The sequence below is a fragment of the Hemitrygon akajei genome, chromosome 11 (assembly GCF_048418815.1).
Source record: "Hemitrygon akajei chromosome 11, sHemAka1.3, whole genome shotgun sequence".
NCBI classification, from domain to species: Eukaryota; Metazoa; Chordata; class Chondrichthyes; order Myliobatiformes; family Dasyatidae; genus Hemitrygon; species Hemitrygon akajei.
In genome coordinates, this window is record NC_133134.1 from 147,747,844 (window position 1) to 147,762,188 (window position 14,345).

General features: G+C 39.0%; 1 protein-coding gene across 3 annotated transcripts in view; it reads right to left on the minus strand.

Annotated features, from left to right (window-relative positions):
• Window positions 1-14,345, minus strand: part of dnmt3bb.1 (DNA (cytosine-5-)-methyltransferase 3 beta, duplicate b.1) — a 237,770-nt gene that overhangs the window by 112,619 nt on the left and 110,806 nt on the right. For all 3 annotated transcript variants that reach the window (XM_073061890.1, XM_073061889.1, XM_073061891.1), the window contains exon 4: window positions 2,904-3,053. In XM_073061890.1, the coding sequence (XP_072917991.1) occupies window positions 2,904-3,053 (150 nt within the window). The remainder of the gene's footprint in view (window positions 1-2,903; window positions 3,054-14,345) is intronic.

A 14,345-nucleotide genomic window follows, 5' to 3' on the forward strand; every position in this document is an offset into this window, starting at 1 on the left:
GTAACCAGATTGTAAGATCTTCTACTGTTATATAAAATGAAACTATTAGCTAACATTAATGTGCACTAGTTACAGACCAAGATGGAGGAAATTATATTGGAGATTAAGGAAATGAGAGAAATTAAACAAATACTTTGTGCTTATTCTCACAGAAGAACCACCTGGAGTAATGAAGAACTAAAAATGGAGTGTTCAAATAAATTCATATTTGTAAGAAATAAATATCAGTGAAATTAATGAGGCTGAAAGATGATAAATTCAAAGGAGAAAAGGATCTAGAGAGGTGGTTATAGTGATAATGGGTGCACTAAGAGTCACCTTCCAAACTTCAATAGCTCCTAGAATGTTTTCAACACAATGAAGTAGCAAATACACAGTGATCACAATAGAGATTAATTAAGAATGTGACAAGTATAATATAAATTTCTTTAAAATGCACAGTACAATGTAACAAATTAAGAAAAGGAGGGACAGATTTAACATGGATTTATGAAAGGTAAAACCTGTTGAACTTTGTTTGTTACCAGAAGAATAACGAAGCAATTGAATGGTGCATTTCTTTCAATAGGACTTCAATACGGTGCTATACAAGTGTTCCTGAAACAAAATTACAGTACAGCATATTGGGGGGGGGGGGGGGGTTGGAAATGCAGGGGCTATATATTTATGTGCATTGAAAAATGCTTACTGACCAGAAAATAGATTAATGAATAAGTAATTCTTTGATTGGGAGGATATGACTATTAAGTACTGTGGCACTAGCTGTTTATGACCCAGATCAATGTTCTGATTTTGTGATCAAATACAACATTTCCAAGTTTGCTGCTGATAAAACGTTGTGTGCCAGCAGGGGATGTAAAAAGGATGAAAGTGATGTAGAGAGATTCAGCAAAGGGCAAAGGGATGGCTGCTGGAATTTTATGTTGAAAAATACGAGATCATCCATTTTAATAAAGAAAAAATTGAAACACGATTGAAGGCTGTTTGACATTCGGAAGGATATCGGAGTCCTTGTAAACAAATTACTTAAAAGCTACTATGTAGGTAGAGCAACTAATTGGGATAGCAAATGACATTCAAGCTTTAGTACAGGATTATTGAGTACAAGAATAGGGATGTCCTGCCCAAACTCTAGATCATATCTGCAAATACTGTGTACAGGCCTAACGTGAGATTGATCTCCAGAGTGGTGAATTTGTTGCCAGAAGGCAAACTAGATAGACTGGGCTTGCAGAGTTTAGAGAAATAAAGGATGATCTCATGAAAACATACAAAATTCTTATGGAATTTGATAAAAGATGCAGGACTGACGATCTTGGCTGAGGCATTTAAACCAAAGGTTGCAGTGTCGTGATAAGAGGTCGCACATTCAAAAATGATTTGATAAGAAACTTCTTCACCCATAGGGTAAAGAATCTTTGTAATTGTCTACCCAAGATTCTGTTGCTGACGATATTCAAGACAGATATAAAGATTCAAAGATTCAAAGCACTCTATTATCAAAATAAGTAGAGGTATAGAATTCCTCTGCATGCCTTGTTTGGCACATCGGGTGACAGCCTTGCCATTTCTTAAGTGTATGTCTGTTTTGCAAGGCCAAGTTGCGAGCTTGGCATTCAACCCAGCACCCATGGGAAGCATGCAAGGAGCTGAGCCAACTGGATTCGAACCTGGGACCTGTTTTTCCAAAGTCTGGGTGCGGATACCACTACACCACCGGCACAGATATCAATGTATGTATGCAGTATACAACCCTGTTAATTCATCATCCCACAGATAGCCACAAAACAAAGGAACACCATGGAGACCCCATTCAAAGAAACCATCAAACACCCAACGCACAAAAAAAGAACAAATTGCACAAACGACAAAAAACAAGTGAAAAACACACAGGTAGGATTTACTTGAAAACAAATCAAACCAAAACTGCTCAGAGACTAAGCATAGGGGTTGACACTGTATGCCGCACTACACAATAACAAAGTTCTAAGTTGAAGAAAGGACATTCAATTCTTTATTAAGAAACCAGCAAAGACGAAAAATCTTGTAGCAACGAAAAAACTAATGGAACTAAAACTAGCAATATATCAATACTGAGCAGTATAATCATGATATAACAGCGAAGTTAGTGATCTTAAGCATTGGCATTAGCATTCCAATTAGTATATTTAGGAGTATTTAAGTGGGCTTAAGCAGACAACAAAAAAATAAAATTCCCTTTGACCTAGTCCCTGGCTCTGACCAGACTAAACTGACCTAAGGCAAAGCATGAATACTGTTCTACCACAGCCCAACCCACATGACAAATTACCCATAATAAACACACAAAACAAAATACAATACAGACAGAAAATAGATTTATGCCCACCCACAACACAGAATATAAAACATCAGACCACAGAGTCCTTGAAACAATCTAATTAAATTCTTAATTTAGATTAATTAAATTCTTCAATTTTAGGAGACATTGGATTAGGACAGTGCAACTTTACTGAATAGAAATGCAGATACGACAGGCTGATTGGCTCACTTCTGCTTCCATTTACTAAATGCTTATGTGATCACAAGCATCTTTGGAACAGATTATCTAGCCATTGATCTCACTGGTCTTTTTGAAACTTAGTAGTGTGTGAATTGACAGCATCATTTCTATATCTAACAATACTGTCCTTCCTGATTCAGATATAAGCAAGATCAATCTTAGTGATTCATCTTTGGTCACCAGATTTCCTCTTCCAGAAAAGCACCAAATAATAATTACTCTGCTTATAAGTGATCATTAATATAATTTCTATTTTGAGGACATGAAAGTCCACTGTTGTAACTAATAATGGAAACATCTTAATAAAAATAATGTATTGTTTTAAGGAACATACCTTACGTACAGTTTATAATGTACATACCAATGAAACGTTCATGTCCTTTTTGGGTTTCATATTATTATCTTCTTTCTTTTTTTTGTGACGAAAGGGAATTCCTGCCTGGAAAATTATACGTGGTGCTGGCCTTTGTCTGAGACTGCTTTCCCAACCTGATACTCCTCGTCGTTTTGCCTATGGGCAACACACAACTATTAAAACACAGATTTCAAGTTGACTCTGGTTTGTTTTTTATGTGCTACATAAGGAAACCGTGCACTTCAGTGCTCGGTGGCAAACATAAATGGCACTAAACCAGAATTGAATAGATTTCTTTCAATGGTGACCAAGATGAAGAGCCAAGCTGAATATATCAGAATATCATTAAGGTTCAAAAGAAAAGCTTGAACAGCGAGTTGAAGCCACCAATCTTAGCTCTAAAAGCTTAAAATTGTAGGAAGAAGAAAAGAAAGACCCGGGAAGTAAATGAGTTCCACAGTTTAGATATCCTGGAAAAGATTGAGATAGAATCCACAATGAGTCTTGATTTCAATTCTGAGATTTAAGAAGATAAATAGACTTGTAAGATTAAGAACGTAAGTAAGAGCTATAATGATATATTTGTGATTTAGGGAAAAGTTCAGAGAGCCAATAGCCAGGGAATATTAATAAAGAACAGACAAGGAAGTTTGCAGTAAGAAGCAGGCTAGAACTAGTTGAAAAGAGACTAGAGCTAGTTGAAAAAAAAGCATCCAGCAATTTTCTTTACAACAGTCAAGCATGTGAGGGAACGGTTTAAAAATTCTCTGAAATTTGGGGATATCTCTTCAATTCCTGATTGGATTTGGGCTTTAGAGATTAGAAGATTGAGAGGGAAAACTATAATGATTAAAAGTAAGCCAAATTTCTCATAAAGAATTGCAGCAATGGAAGAGTTATGAAGATTCCATTTAAGGCTAAAGGAGAAAGAGAGGCCAAAGATGTCAACAGGCTGAAGGATAAGAGTGAACCCATCAACAACAAAATGCACTAACTGATGCAGAAATACCAAATATGTCTGAAATATTTCAAAATAATTATTCAAAGCTGAATTGTAAAGAAACCAGTGTTGTGGTACAATTTTAAATTGATGAGATAAAAGTCATCTAAAACAAAAATATCTGCACTATTCAGAAAAAAATGATTTAATTAATAACTAGGGTCATTTATATATATCTTTTATTTATCCCATCTTCTCTGTCGTAAAGACCTCCTACTTTTACCAACTACTGTTTAAACTTTAACTCATACTTTTGTACTCAGACCCAATTAGTTCGATGGTCACCTGTTCTTCACCATTTCTATGTTGCAACTCAATTAGAATTCAGAAGCTTGCATCTTAATTTGCCCCAACAAATATCTGTTCACAATATTGGCACTCATTCTTTATTACCTCCAGTTTAAAACTTGTTTCTCCATCTTCAAAATTCTTCACAACTTCTTTCCTTATCTCTAACCTCATCCAATTCTACAACTCTCCAGGGATTCTACTTTACTTTGTACTCGGTTGGACTGTGACATTTATGCAGTTAGACAAGCCTAAAGGCAGAAAAGCCTTTCACCCTTTGATGCTGATTTGTATTGTTAGAGGAAATATGAATGGATTGATGACGTGCACTGATTAGATATAGGTTGCAAGCTGACCAGTAGTATCTGGAAGAAACCTGAGGCAAGACTGGCATTGATAATGTGTGTAGCAGGTTTTTCTTCATAAAAGACTGAGTGGACTTGTAACAAGAGTAACACATTTTGACACAGTGTTCCTTTAAAAACTGCATTTAGTTGACTAGATATATAGATCTCCTACAAAAGGTAGGAATGCCAGCAAGCAGACCTCCTTAGGACTAAAGATGGAACTCCTGGAGTTCTCTGATCCTGGAGACCTCTTCCTCCAGCAGGAATGCCTATAATGGCTCTGATGTTGAGTAGACTTTGGTGAGGAGTAAACAGAAAAATAATAAATATCAAATTAATGTCATGTCTCTTTCTGGTCTGCACAGGGTTTCACACCTCCCTTTGAATGGGAGAATACCACTGAGGTAGAAGTCCTCAGAAATATTTTAATGTCCACAAACAAAAGATGAAGACATAAAAGAAACATAGGATTGTTATACAGAGGGGCTATCTTGTAAGATATTAAAACACGGCCGGAGAAAATTCTCTTTATCTTTCAATGAGGAATATTCAAGTTATTTAAAAGTATTTACATATCTTACATTCTGGTCACAAGGTGTAGATGTGAACCTCATTTCCTCATCTTACTCCAGTATTTCACTGCTGATGCTTACATCTGTCACTGGAGCACTGCTTCGTTTCATGCCAATCTTTCTCCAAGATGCAAGATTTTCCAAATAAGCCCCTTACTGATTCAGCTGCCTAATTCTCTGTTTGAGCATTCCATTGTTTGGCTTTTCAAGATTCTGATGGTACTCTTGACATCTTGAGCCTTAGACAGTTTTTTTTCTATTGTGCTCCAAAGCTGAGGTTAGCAAAATGCCTCTCGACCCTGGATAGTGAATATCTATCATAGGGCCTCCAACTCATTTCCCACAGGTACAGTGCATCATTGACTATGTGTGTGGCAACCCAGCCACAAAAAGGTCTACCCAGGACAGTCTGTCACAATAAGAGATTTCTATCAGTGCATATTTGTGCTCAGCCAGTGTTTTGTGTAAACGGCAGATAAAAATTACCACATTAACAATTGTGTGCAGGACTACTAGAAAATTGGACCTTGTATTTCTAAACATGGGCCTCATTACTCTTGTGTTATTGGCTCACATGATGACATTTACATCTCCTCATTTTTTCATGAACAATTGAGATTATATTAAAAATATTCTTCCACTGACCTGAGTTTTTTTACTCACTGTCAAACACGGAGTAAATACTGTATATGATTTTTATTTATTTATTAAGATATTGTGCAGAATAAGCCTTTCTGGCCCTTCAGGCCATGCCAAAATGAATCCCCAATTTAATCCTAGCTTAATCACAGGACAATTTCCAATGACCAATTAACCCACCACGTCTTTGGACTGTGGGAGGAAAGCGGAGCACCCGGAGGACACCCAGATGGTCACAGGGTGTACGTAGAGACTCCTTATAGGCAGTGGTGGGAATTGATCCTGGGTCATCTGCACTGTAAAGCACTGGGCTAACTGCTATGCTACCATGCCACACCAAGTGACTTACCTGTCCCTGCCAGCATATCAGTGCTCTCTATTCAGACTGATCACTAACCTGCTCTGCGCCTGAATTATGATCCCACCTTACAATGGCAAGAGGCCATGCATGAAAGGAGAATAAGCAGAGTGAAGAGGGTGGGGAGTGGAGAGGCAAAGGCCAGACATAGAAACACCTGTCTGCCCTCTCAAGCATTTTTTTTCTTTCCATGTAAGCTTGTAGTTTAAGTGTAGTTTAAAGCACTGACATGATTTACATTAGAATCTGCAGCAATGATAAAGCAGTAGTAATGTTTGCAGGAAGCAGCCATTGGGAATTGTCCAAGTCATGCTTCAGTGCAGCAAAATGCAAGGGGAATAGTCTAATAATTCTTTAACGTAAATTCCAATAATTTAGTGGTTTACTTTTTGGTGGATCCCAAATTGACTATTAAGATTAAACATGGCCATGTTTGGCATAACAAAAATGAGTGCAGTGAGGAAAGATCTTTAAGCAAGTGCGTCCAAATTCCAAAGCAGTTGACAGAATACTTCTGCCATCCAAACTTCTTGAGATTTATTAGCTGGCTGCTCACAGATACATCTCTGAGTTACGGGGTGGCAAGGTGGAGACTCATCTCTACCAAAGGATCCTTCCTTCCACTAGCCTGTCGGTCACCCTTGGGTAAGGTGTAGCACCTGCTTAGCAACACCCCCCTCCAAACCCACCCCAATCAAAGCCATGGGGGCTGGTGGTGGATGGACATGTGAGCAGCTGGTCCATATCACAAGTACTGGTTTTGTGACCACTGATGACAGGCAGACAATCTCTGAAGTGTATTGATAATGGCTGGGGTGATCGGTCTTGTAAAGACACTGCCCAGAAGAAAGCAATGGCAAACCACTTCTGTAAAAAAATTTGCCAAGAACAAACATGGTCATGGAAAGACCATGATCACCCATGTCATACGACACGGCAAATAACGAATGAACGACCTCAGAGACAAGGATAAGGTGCTTTAAAAAAAGCTAACTTTCTGCAGTTGCTGGAAATCTGAAATAGAAAAAAGAAAATGCTGGAGGTACTCAGCAGGACAAGGGAGTAAAGTAGCAATAGTGTTTCAGCGTAACAAAAGAAGTTTAACCCTATTTCTGTCCTGAGGAATACTTCCAGTAATTTCTGCTTTTATTTACTAAAAATGTGACCAGTCAGAAACCAATCCAACAGCACAGAAGCAAGTTACTGGAGAGCATCTGATGCCTGCAGAGTCGTTTAGGAATTTAAATTTACCAGCTTTCAGAATGGCATTTGGCCAGCATAGAAATTATGTTACAGATGCGTGCTGCTAAATCCAGATCTCAGTAAATGGTTACCGGATGGGATGGGAGCACAGCGTATGGCACTGTCAACCACATGGAAGACAGAGCCTGCTCAGAATGCACTTCACATACTTGATAGATATGGAGCACACTGCAGTTCAATATTCTCAGAACTGTGAAGTAGAGAGGTTTGGACTTCGGTGGGAACAAAGCAGAGAGCAAAGGGCCTCTTCAGAAAATTCCGAGGAGTAGTTGGAACAGGATGAGTCCAGTACACCAGGGGAAATGCCCTCATTATCACTTTTCAATAAGATTATACCAGTCCACCCAGCTGATGACAACACGCCTATCCTACTTAATTTCAAAGCAATCCTGTAAAAAACAGCATTCCTTTCCTAGCCACGCAATTATCAATGTCAGTTTATATCTTCCTCACGTAACAAGTCGAGTAGTCACTTGGCGCCTCGTATCAAAAACAGGCCAGACGAAAAGAAATGGCAAAACGAAACAAAGTTCGCGTCCCTCAACGATGAACAGGCAACGTATCAGCTTGCTCATCTTATCATTTTGATACTTTGCAACCATTATTGTCTTCAGCAGCATTTGAGGCAGTTTGATCTGACAGCTGAAATGTTCTTAGCTGATTTACTTTGTATACCAGAGTTCTTATGGGTTCCACCTTGAACTACTCCAGCTGCAACCATGCAGACACTGATTAAGTGAGCCAGAAACAGGCAGCACGTTGGGGTGTCCTGCAAGCAATAGTTGCAGTAGTTAATGCACCTACATCACAGCTCAGGTTCCAATCTTGACTTTGCAGGTTGTCTGTGTGGAGTTTGCCACGTTGTCTGTGGACTTCCTACTTGAATCCCTTTCAGAGATTAAAGATAGATTGAAATGATTAAGATAATGCATTGGGTATGCTTACAAAGAAACTACACATATTGCTGATATTAAATGAACTGAATGCTGATTACCATCAGGATAACATAATTAATTCTCTTCATAGGTAGCTGCAAGAAGTACTGCCTTTCACCAGCTCTGCAGGGCTACCTCTGGTTCTTTGTCTTTCCCTGGTATTATGTACTGTCTTCTACAGACAGAATATCGGTAATATGTTTACATATGTAGACGGGAATGGACGAGGAGCATTTGCTTTTGATCAAGATAAACCAGTGCAAGATTAAGTACAGATGTGAATGAGTGCCAGTGGCTGATGGATTTCTGAGATTGTAAATCATTAATAGAGAATATATAGGTTTACCTGAAAGGTAAATTAGTGAGGGTAAGATTATGAGTGATGTGCTTGGGTAGGTGGAGTGAGTGATCAGCATGTCGGGATCTGAGCAAGAGTATCATTATACTTACCTTCGCTCCCCCACTTCGATTATTAAATAATTTAAGTCAACTCTTGCTATTGAAATACAAATATTGATGAGCCACCAGCCTCCAATTAGTTAGGAAGGGATTTTTGCTGCTGCAAGCCCAAGCAGCACATTCAGTGTAGATTCACAAAAACAAGTCTAGGCTCCACTTTGACAATTCCTTTGTTGTGCTTACAGCTCCAAATTCCTGCAAACTGCATTTTTGGCATTCCTTTAAATATGGAGCTTGAAGCTGGTGCAAGCAGATGATTATGAATCCACATTGTTTGGATTGATCAGAAAAATTATAAATCACACAATAACTCAATAACAGGGTAAAAATACACAGACATTACTACTATGTTTAGATCCAGATTCCTTGCACAGAACCACACCAACAACACACACAAAATGCTGGAGGAACTCAGCAGGTCAGGCAGCACCTATGGAAAAGAGCAGTCGACATTTCGGGCTGAGACCCTTCTTCAGGACTGGAAAGGAAGGGGAGAAGTCAGTCTAAGAAGGTGAGGGGAAGGGAGGAAGAAGTACATGGTGGCAGGTGATGGGTGAAGCTGGAAGAAGGGTAGGGGTGAAATAAAGAGCTGATCAGTGAAAGAGGTAAAGAGCTGGAGAAGGATAAGTCTGATAGGAGAGGACAGAAGACCATGGAAAAAAGGGAAGGGGTGGGGCACCAGAGAGAGGTGATGAGCAGATAAGGAGATAAGGTGAGAGAGGGAAACAGGAATGGGGAATGGGGAATGGTGGGGGGGGGGGGTGGGGGGCAATTACCGGCAGTTCATGCCATCAGTTTGGAGGGGTGTGTGTGACATGCCAACAACTTCTCTTCTTCCCACCCATGTGGAAACATAAAATTCAGCTCATAATATTTCATGATATTTGATTATGCTATTATTGGCCCTGCAATATTGTATTCATTGTACTTCCAGTGACAATAATTATAATAATGAACCTTTCAGTTCATTTACATTTCTTATCCGACACAATAGACAATAGATAATAGGTGCAGAAGTAGACCATTCGGCCCTTTGAGCCTGCACCGCCAAGAAACTGAGATTTTAACGAAATCTATTACAGAGAAATGGGCAGGGCAATTTTCACACACCCACCATAACTTAAAGGGAATAGTCATTGTAAAACTTTTAACACAGAAAATTATTATTCTTTGAAGTGACTTCGACTAAGTATGTTTCATTTTGATTAGCTGAGCACTCTGGGAAGGCAGTATGGGTTTTACAGTACACTTATCTTGCACAATTTTTCATTTGTATATCTTTTGAATGTATTAAAGTTTTGTTGATAATCTTGCAACAGAAAATATTGTATCAAATAGGATTTTTGCTATTTCTAAATAACTAAACCATATCATTTGTTCATGAATAGTCCAGAATAAAAATTAAGTCGTTCTCTGGGTGCAGGTTCAACTTCAAGTAGTTCTTGCTTATTGAGTATAATAAAGGTAAAAAGAGAGAATAAATGAAAATCTGGATTTTGAGAGTTTTGTACAACTAGACCCCACTTAATGGTGACATTAAATGGGGTCATTATAACATTACATAAATGGACATGTGTGCCTAGTTAAAAAAACAAACCCAAGATATGTGATATTTTATGTATATACAGTAATTCATGGAGTAACAAACATGCAAAAAGGCCCAACCTGTACATCAATGGAGCAGCAGCAGTGGAGGAAAGCGGGTGTTGGTTACATCTTAGAGAAGGGACCAGGCTGTGGGTCTACCTCTAACTCTGGCTTCTTCTTCAAGTAGGCATTGAGATTTGACTGCCTTTTCTTAAGTTTCCTCTCATGAAGCAGTTGTCGGTAGCAGGAAATCATGTCAAGAACACCCCTCTTTGCCTTATTGCTTCACACCCAGTCAGGTCATTATCGATGAACTGGTCCATGATTTGTGTGACTGTAGTGATGCTAGTGCTGAGGAATTTTGTGGTGAGATTTCTTGCTGGTGTTTCCACTTCTCCATTTGTATCCTCAGATTCACCCAGTTTTGCTCTGCCACTTCTCAATGCTCTTCATTATTAAGGCTCTTGCTGTCTTCCCATAGCCACTTCACCAGAGATACGTATGCTACGGAGGTTACTGCGCTATTTAAATCTATCAAACCAACCTCTGCTGGCTGTGAATGTTACTGACATATCTTTTTTTTCTTCTTGAATATGATTGAAGATGCTCTTGCCTTTTCCATTATTATCAGCTGGCTTAGGGGCGTGTTTCATTGTATTTGGTCAACCACCCATATAATTAGTCTATTTTCCATTTTTTTCAAGCAAATGGCTCCTTGAATGAGTCTCCTTCATTGATGATAACATTGTTGCACAAGCTTTTATCTTGTCTGCATTTTTTAAATAATTGCTCTGATTGTCAAAGTAGCCAATTTCAAAGAGGCGCCAACATCAATCTGACGCTCCCCAGCTTCCAAACAACATATCACTTGCAGTTTCATATCCATGTTAATGATTTTCCTAGACATCTTAAATATATTACCTTCACTGGAAGTTGCAGGCCATTTTCCAGACATTATGGGTGAAGAAAAAGGAATAAATTGGTGAAGGAGCAAGAATGTTTACACACGTGCGGGAGGCAGAGCTTAAAACTAATACATGATTGGCTGTGAGTGGCTCAGAGCATATATAAAGAGCTCTCAATGGCTGATTGAATGTTTATTGTAACAGTGACCACGCGAGAAGTTTTAAGTGTTGTTTAGAATGATTTTTTGTCATTTTTAAAAATTTCAATAAAGAATTGAATAACCTAATGAATCAGTGCTATGCGGGGTAGCATTACATGGGGTCTGAGTGTCTTTCAAAAAGCATTTCTGAGATGCATAATATGCAAACTCTGTCTTCTACTTTGCTACAAACATTGATAAAATTTGTCAGGCACATCGAGATTCTAAAATTTAATCGTGTAGCTTTACTGTGTGTGTACACATATTTTTTTTGCGATACAGAGTGGAAAAGGCCCTTTCAGTCCTTCAAGCCATACCGTCCAGCAATTCCCGATTTATTCCTGGCCTAATCACAGGACAATTTACAATGACCAATTAACCTACCAACCGGTATGTCTTCAGACTGTGGGAGGAAACCGGAGCACCCGGAGGAAACCCACATGGTCACAGGGAGAACAAACAAACTCCATACACGCAGCGGAAGGAAATGAACCCGGTTTGCTGGTACTGTGCTAACCCTACGCTACCGTGCTGCCCACTTAATCACAATGTATCAGCACATATCTCTATCAGAGCTAGTGACCCAGCTTCAATCTTTACTCAGGTGTTGGCTGTGTGGAGTGGCTACTTGGATTTCCCCCAAGTATTACCATATCCAAAAGGTATGCGGCTTTTGTTTTTTTGGTTAATTACACACTGTAAGACCTGGCTGGTGGCGTAGTAGCATCAGTGCTGGACTGTGGGGCGGGAGGTCCCGAGTTCGAATCCAGCCGGCTTCCCTGCACGCTTTTCATCCACGCTGGATTAAGAGCTGGTGATCTCTTTGAACGACTCACCCGGCAGAAGGCAATGGCAAACCACTGCAGTAACATGCCTGGTACACAATTTCCCAATACATCAAGAGCGGCGTGGGACGAAGTCGTCTGCTAACTGGAGAAATTCCGGATGCGACGTACATTTACACACTGTAAATGATCACTAATTATCCAAAAGATGTGTGGGTTTTGTTTTTTCGGTTAACCCTAATTTATTTATTTATTGAAACAGGCCCTTTCAGGCTCAACAAGATACACCAGCCAGTGATCTACTTATTTACACTAGCCTAATCCTAGGACAATTTACAATGACCAGTTAATCGGTATGGCTTTCGACTGTGGGAGGAAACTGGAGCACCCAAGTGAAACCCATGCAGTCATGGGAAAAATGTACAAACTCCTCACAGGCGATGCAGGAATTGAACTCTGATTCCCCAAGCTGTAACAGAGCCGCGCTAACTGCTACACTACCATGGCTCCCTAATATGCAGTTAATAATATAATCTGGGGGAGCTGATGAGAATGTGGAAAGAACAAAAGATGGTGTAGCAGCCATGCATCTGTTTTCTATCTGCATTGTATTCTGAGTTTATTATGGTAACTAGTCATGTGTGTGGAGACATGGTAAAAGAGAAGGGTTTTGCTACATATTCATGTTTTGTTCTGGTCAGTTTTTAGAGCTGGGGACCAGTAGGTGTTATATCTTTTGTTGACCACTTAATTACATTTGCAATCACTTAACTTCACTGAAATTGATTTAAGCATGTTTAATATTACTAATTTTAGTTTCATAAGTTTCATCGATTCAAGATTGTATATTTTGCTAGTTGCTAATAAAGGTTTAAATATATTTCTTCAACTTTTTGAACATTATTATTGGATTGATCAGAGGGCGCATCATACAAGATTAACTCCCCATGCTAGGTTGTCAGTAGTGCCATTAGTTTGAGTTGCCGCTGCATTCTGCCAACAAAATATTTCAATTCTTATACCATATGAACATCAGCATTCGGACATGTCGGCGAAACTAAGAGGTACCACAGCCAGGAGCAGCTTGTGCAAGTAAAGACTTTTTGTTGATTCATGCTGTGTGTTTGGGGTTGAAGTACAGTTTAGAATGGTTATCACTGACTGTAAACTCTAAAGTGTAATGATTGCCTAAGAATTCACAGCTTGGTTCTGTTGAAATGCAGAAATATTTCAATTGCCGACATCTGAATTGAATACCGTTATTTTGTCTGGGTGCACACTTGGAAAAGGAGATGAGTCAAGCTGAAAGCAGTGACCTTGAAGTCAGGAATAAAATAGAAATTAAATTTACCAGAAAAGCTTTGACAAGAAAAATTGACAGTGTTCAAAAGGAATATAATAAAATTGTTAAGAAGATTAGTTAATACAGTTAATTAGAAGTTTTTTACAAAAGCAAAATGTCTTGCAAGTGCTGGCTCCTTTGTATGATTTGAAAGCTCTTTGTGAAGATTTTGCTAAGCAACATAACATGTTGTAGTCTTTAATGCCTATCTCAGAGCAAGGTACACAAACCAAAAGCTTTCTGAGTATTCAGACTCTTACTACAGTCACAGCCGAGAATTAACAATGCTTAAAACAAACAAGTAATTTAAAGATCAAGTTGCTGGAGCAAATGAAAATATTTATCACAGGGCCTGCCATGTAAAAAGCTGATGATCTTCAGGATGACATACCACCTGAAGACATTGTGTCTAATGTGCATGCAGCAGTCCCTATTGCTAGCACAGTGTCCTGTGTATCTGATACCTCCTTGGCACGCATTAGAATAGATATAGCTGAGTTATGTGCAAGGCAACAAATATTGAGGGATAAACATGAATTAGAAGAACAGATGGAAGAACATCATTGGAGAAGCAAAATACATCTTTGGAGAAACAAAGAGCAACTTTGGAGAGGAAAGGAGCAGATACGAAGAAGGATGGAGCGGCTTAATTTGTAAGAAGAAATTGCAGCTACGATGGCCAAAGCAAAAGTGCTGAAGGCTTGAAGTGCTGAGGGTGCTAACAATGCTCCACCAGGACAATTCTACGGTGTGAGTTCCTAAGTTGAC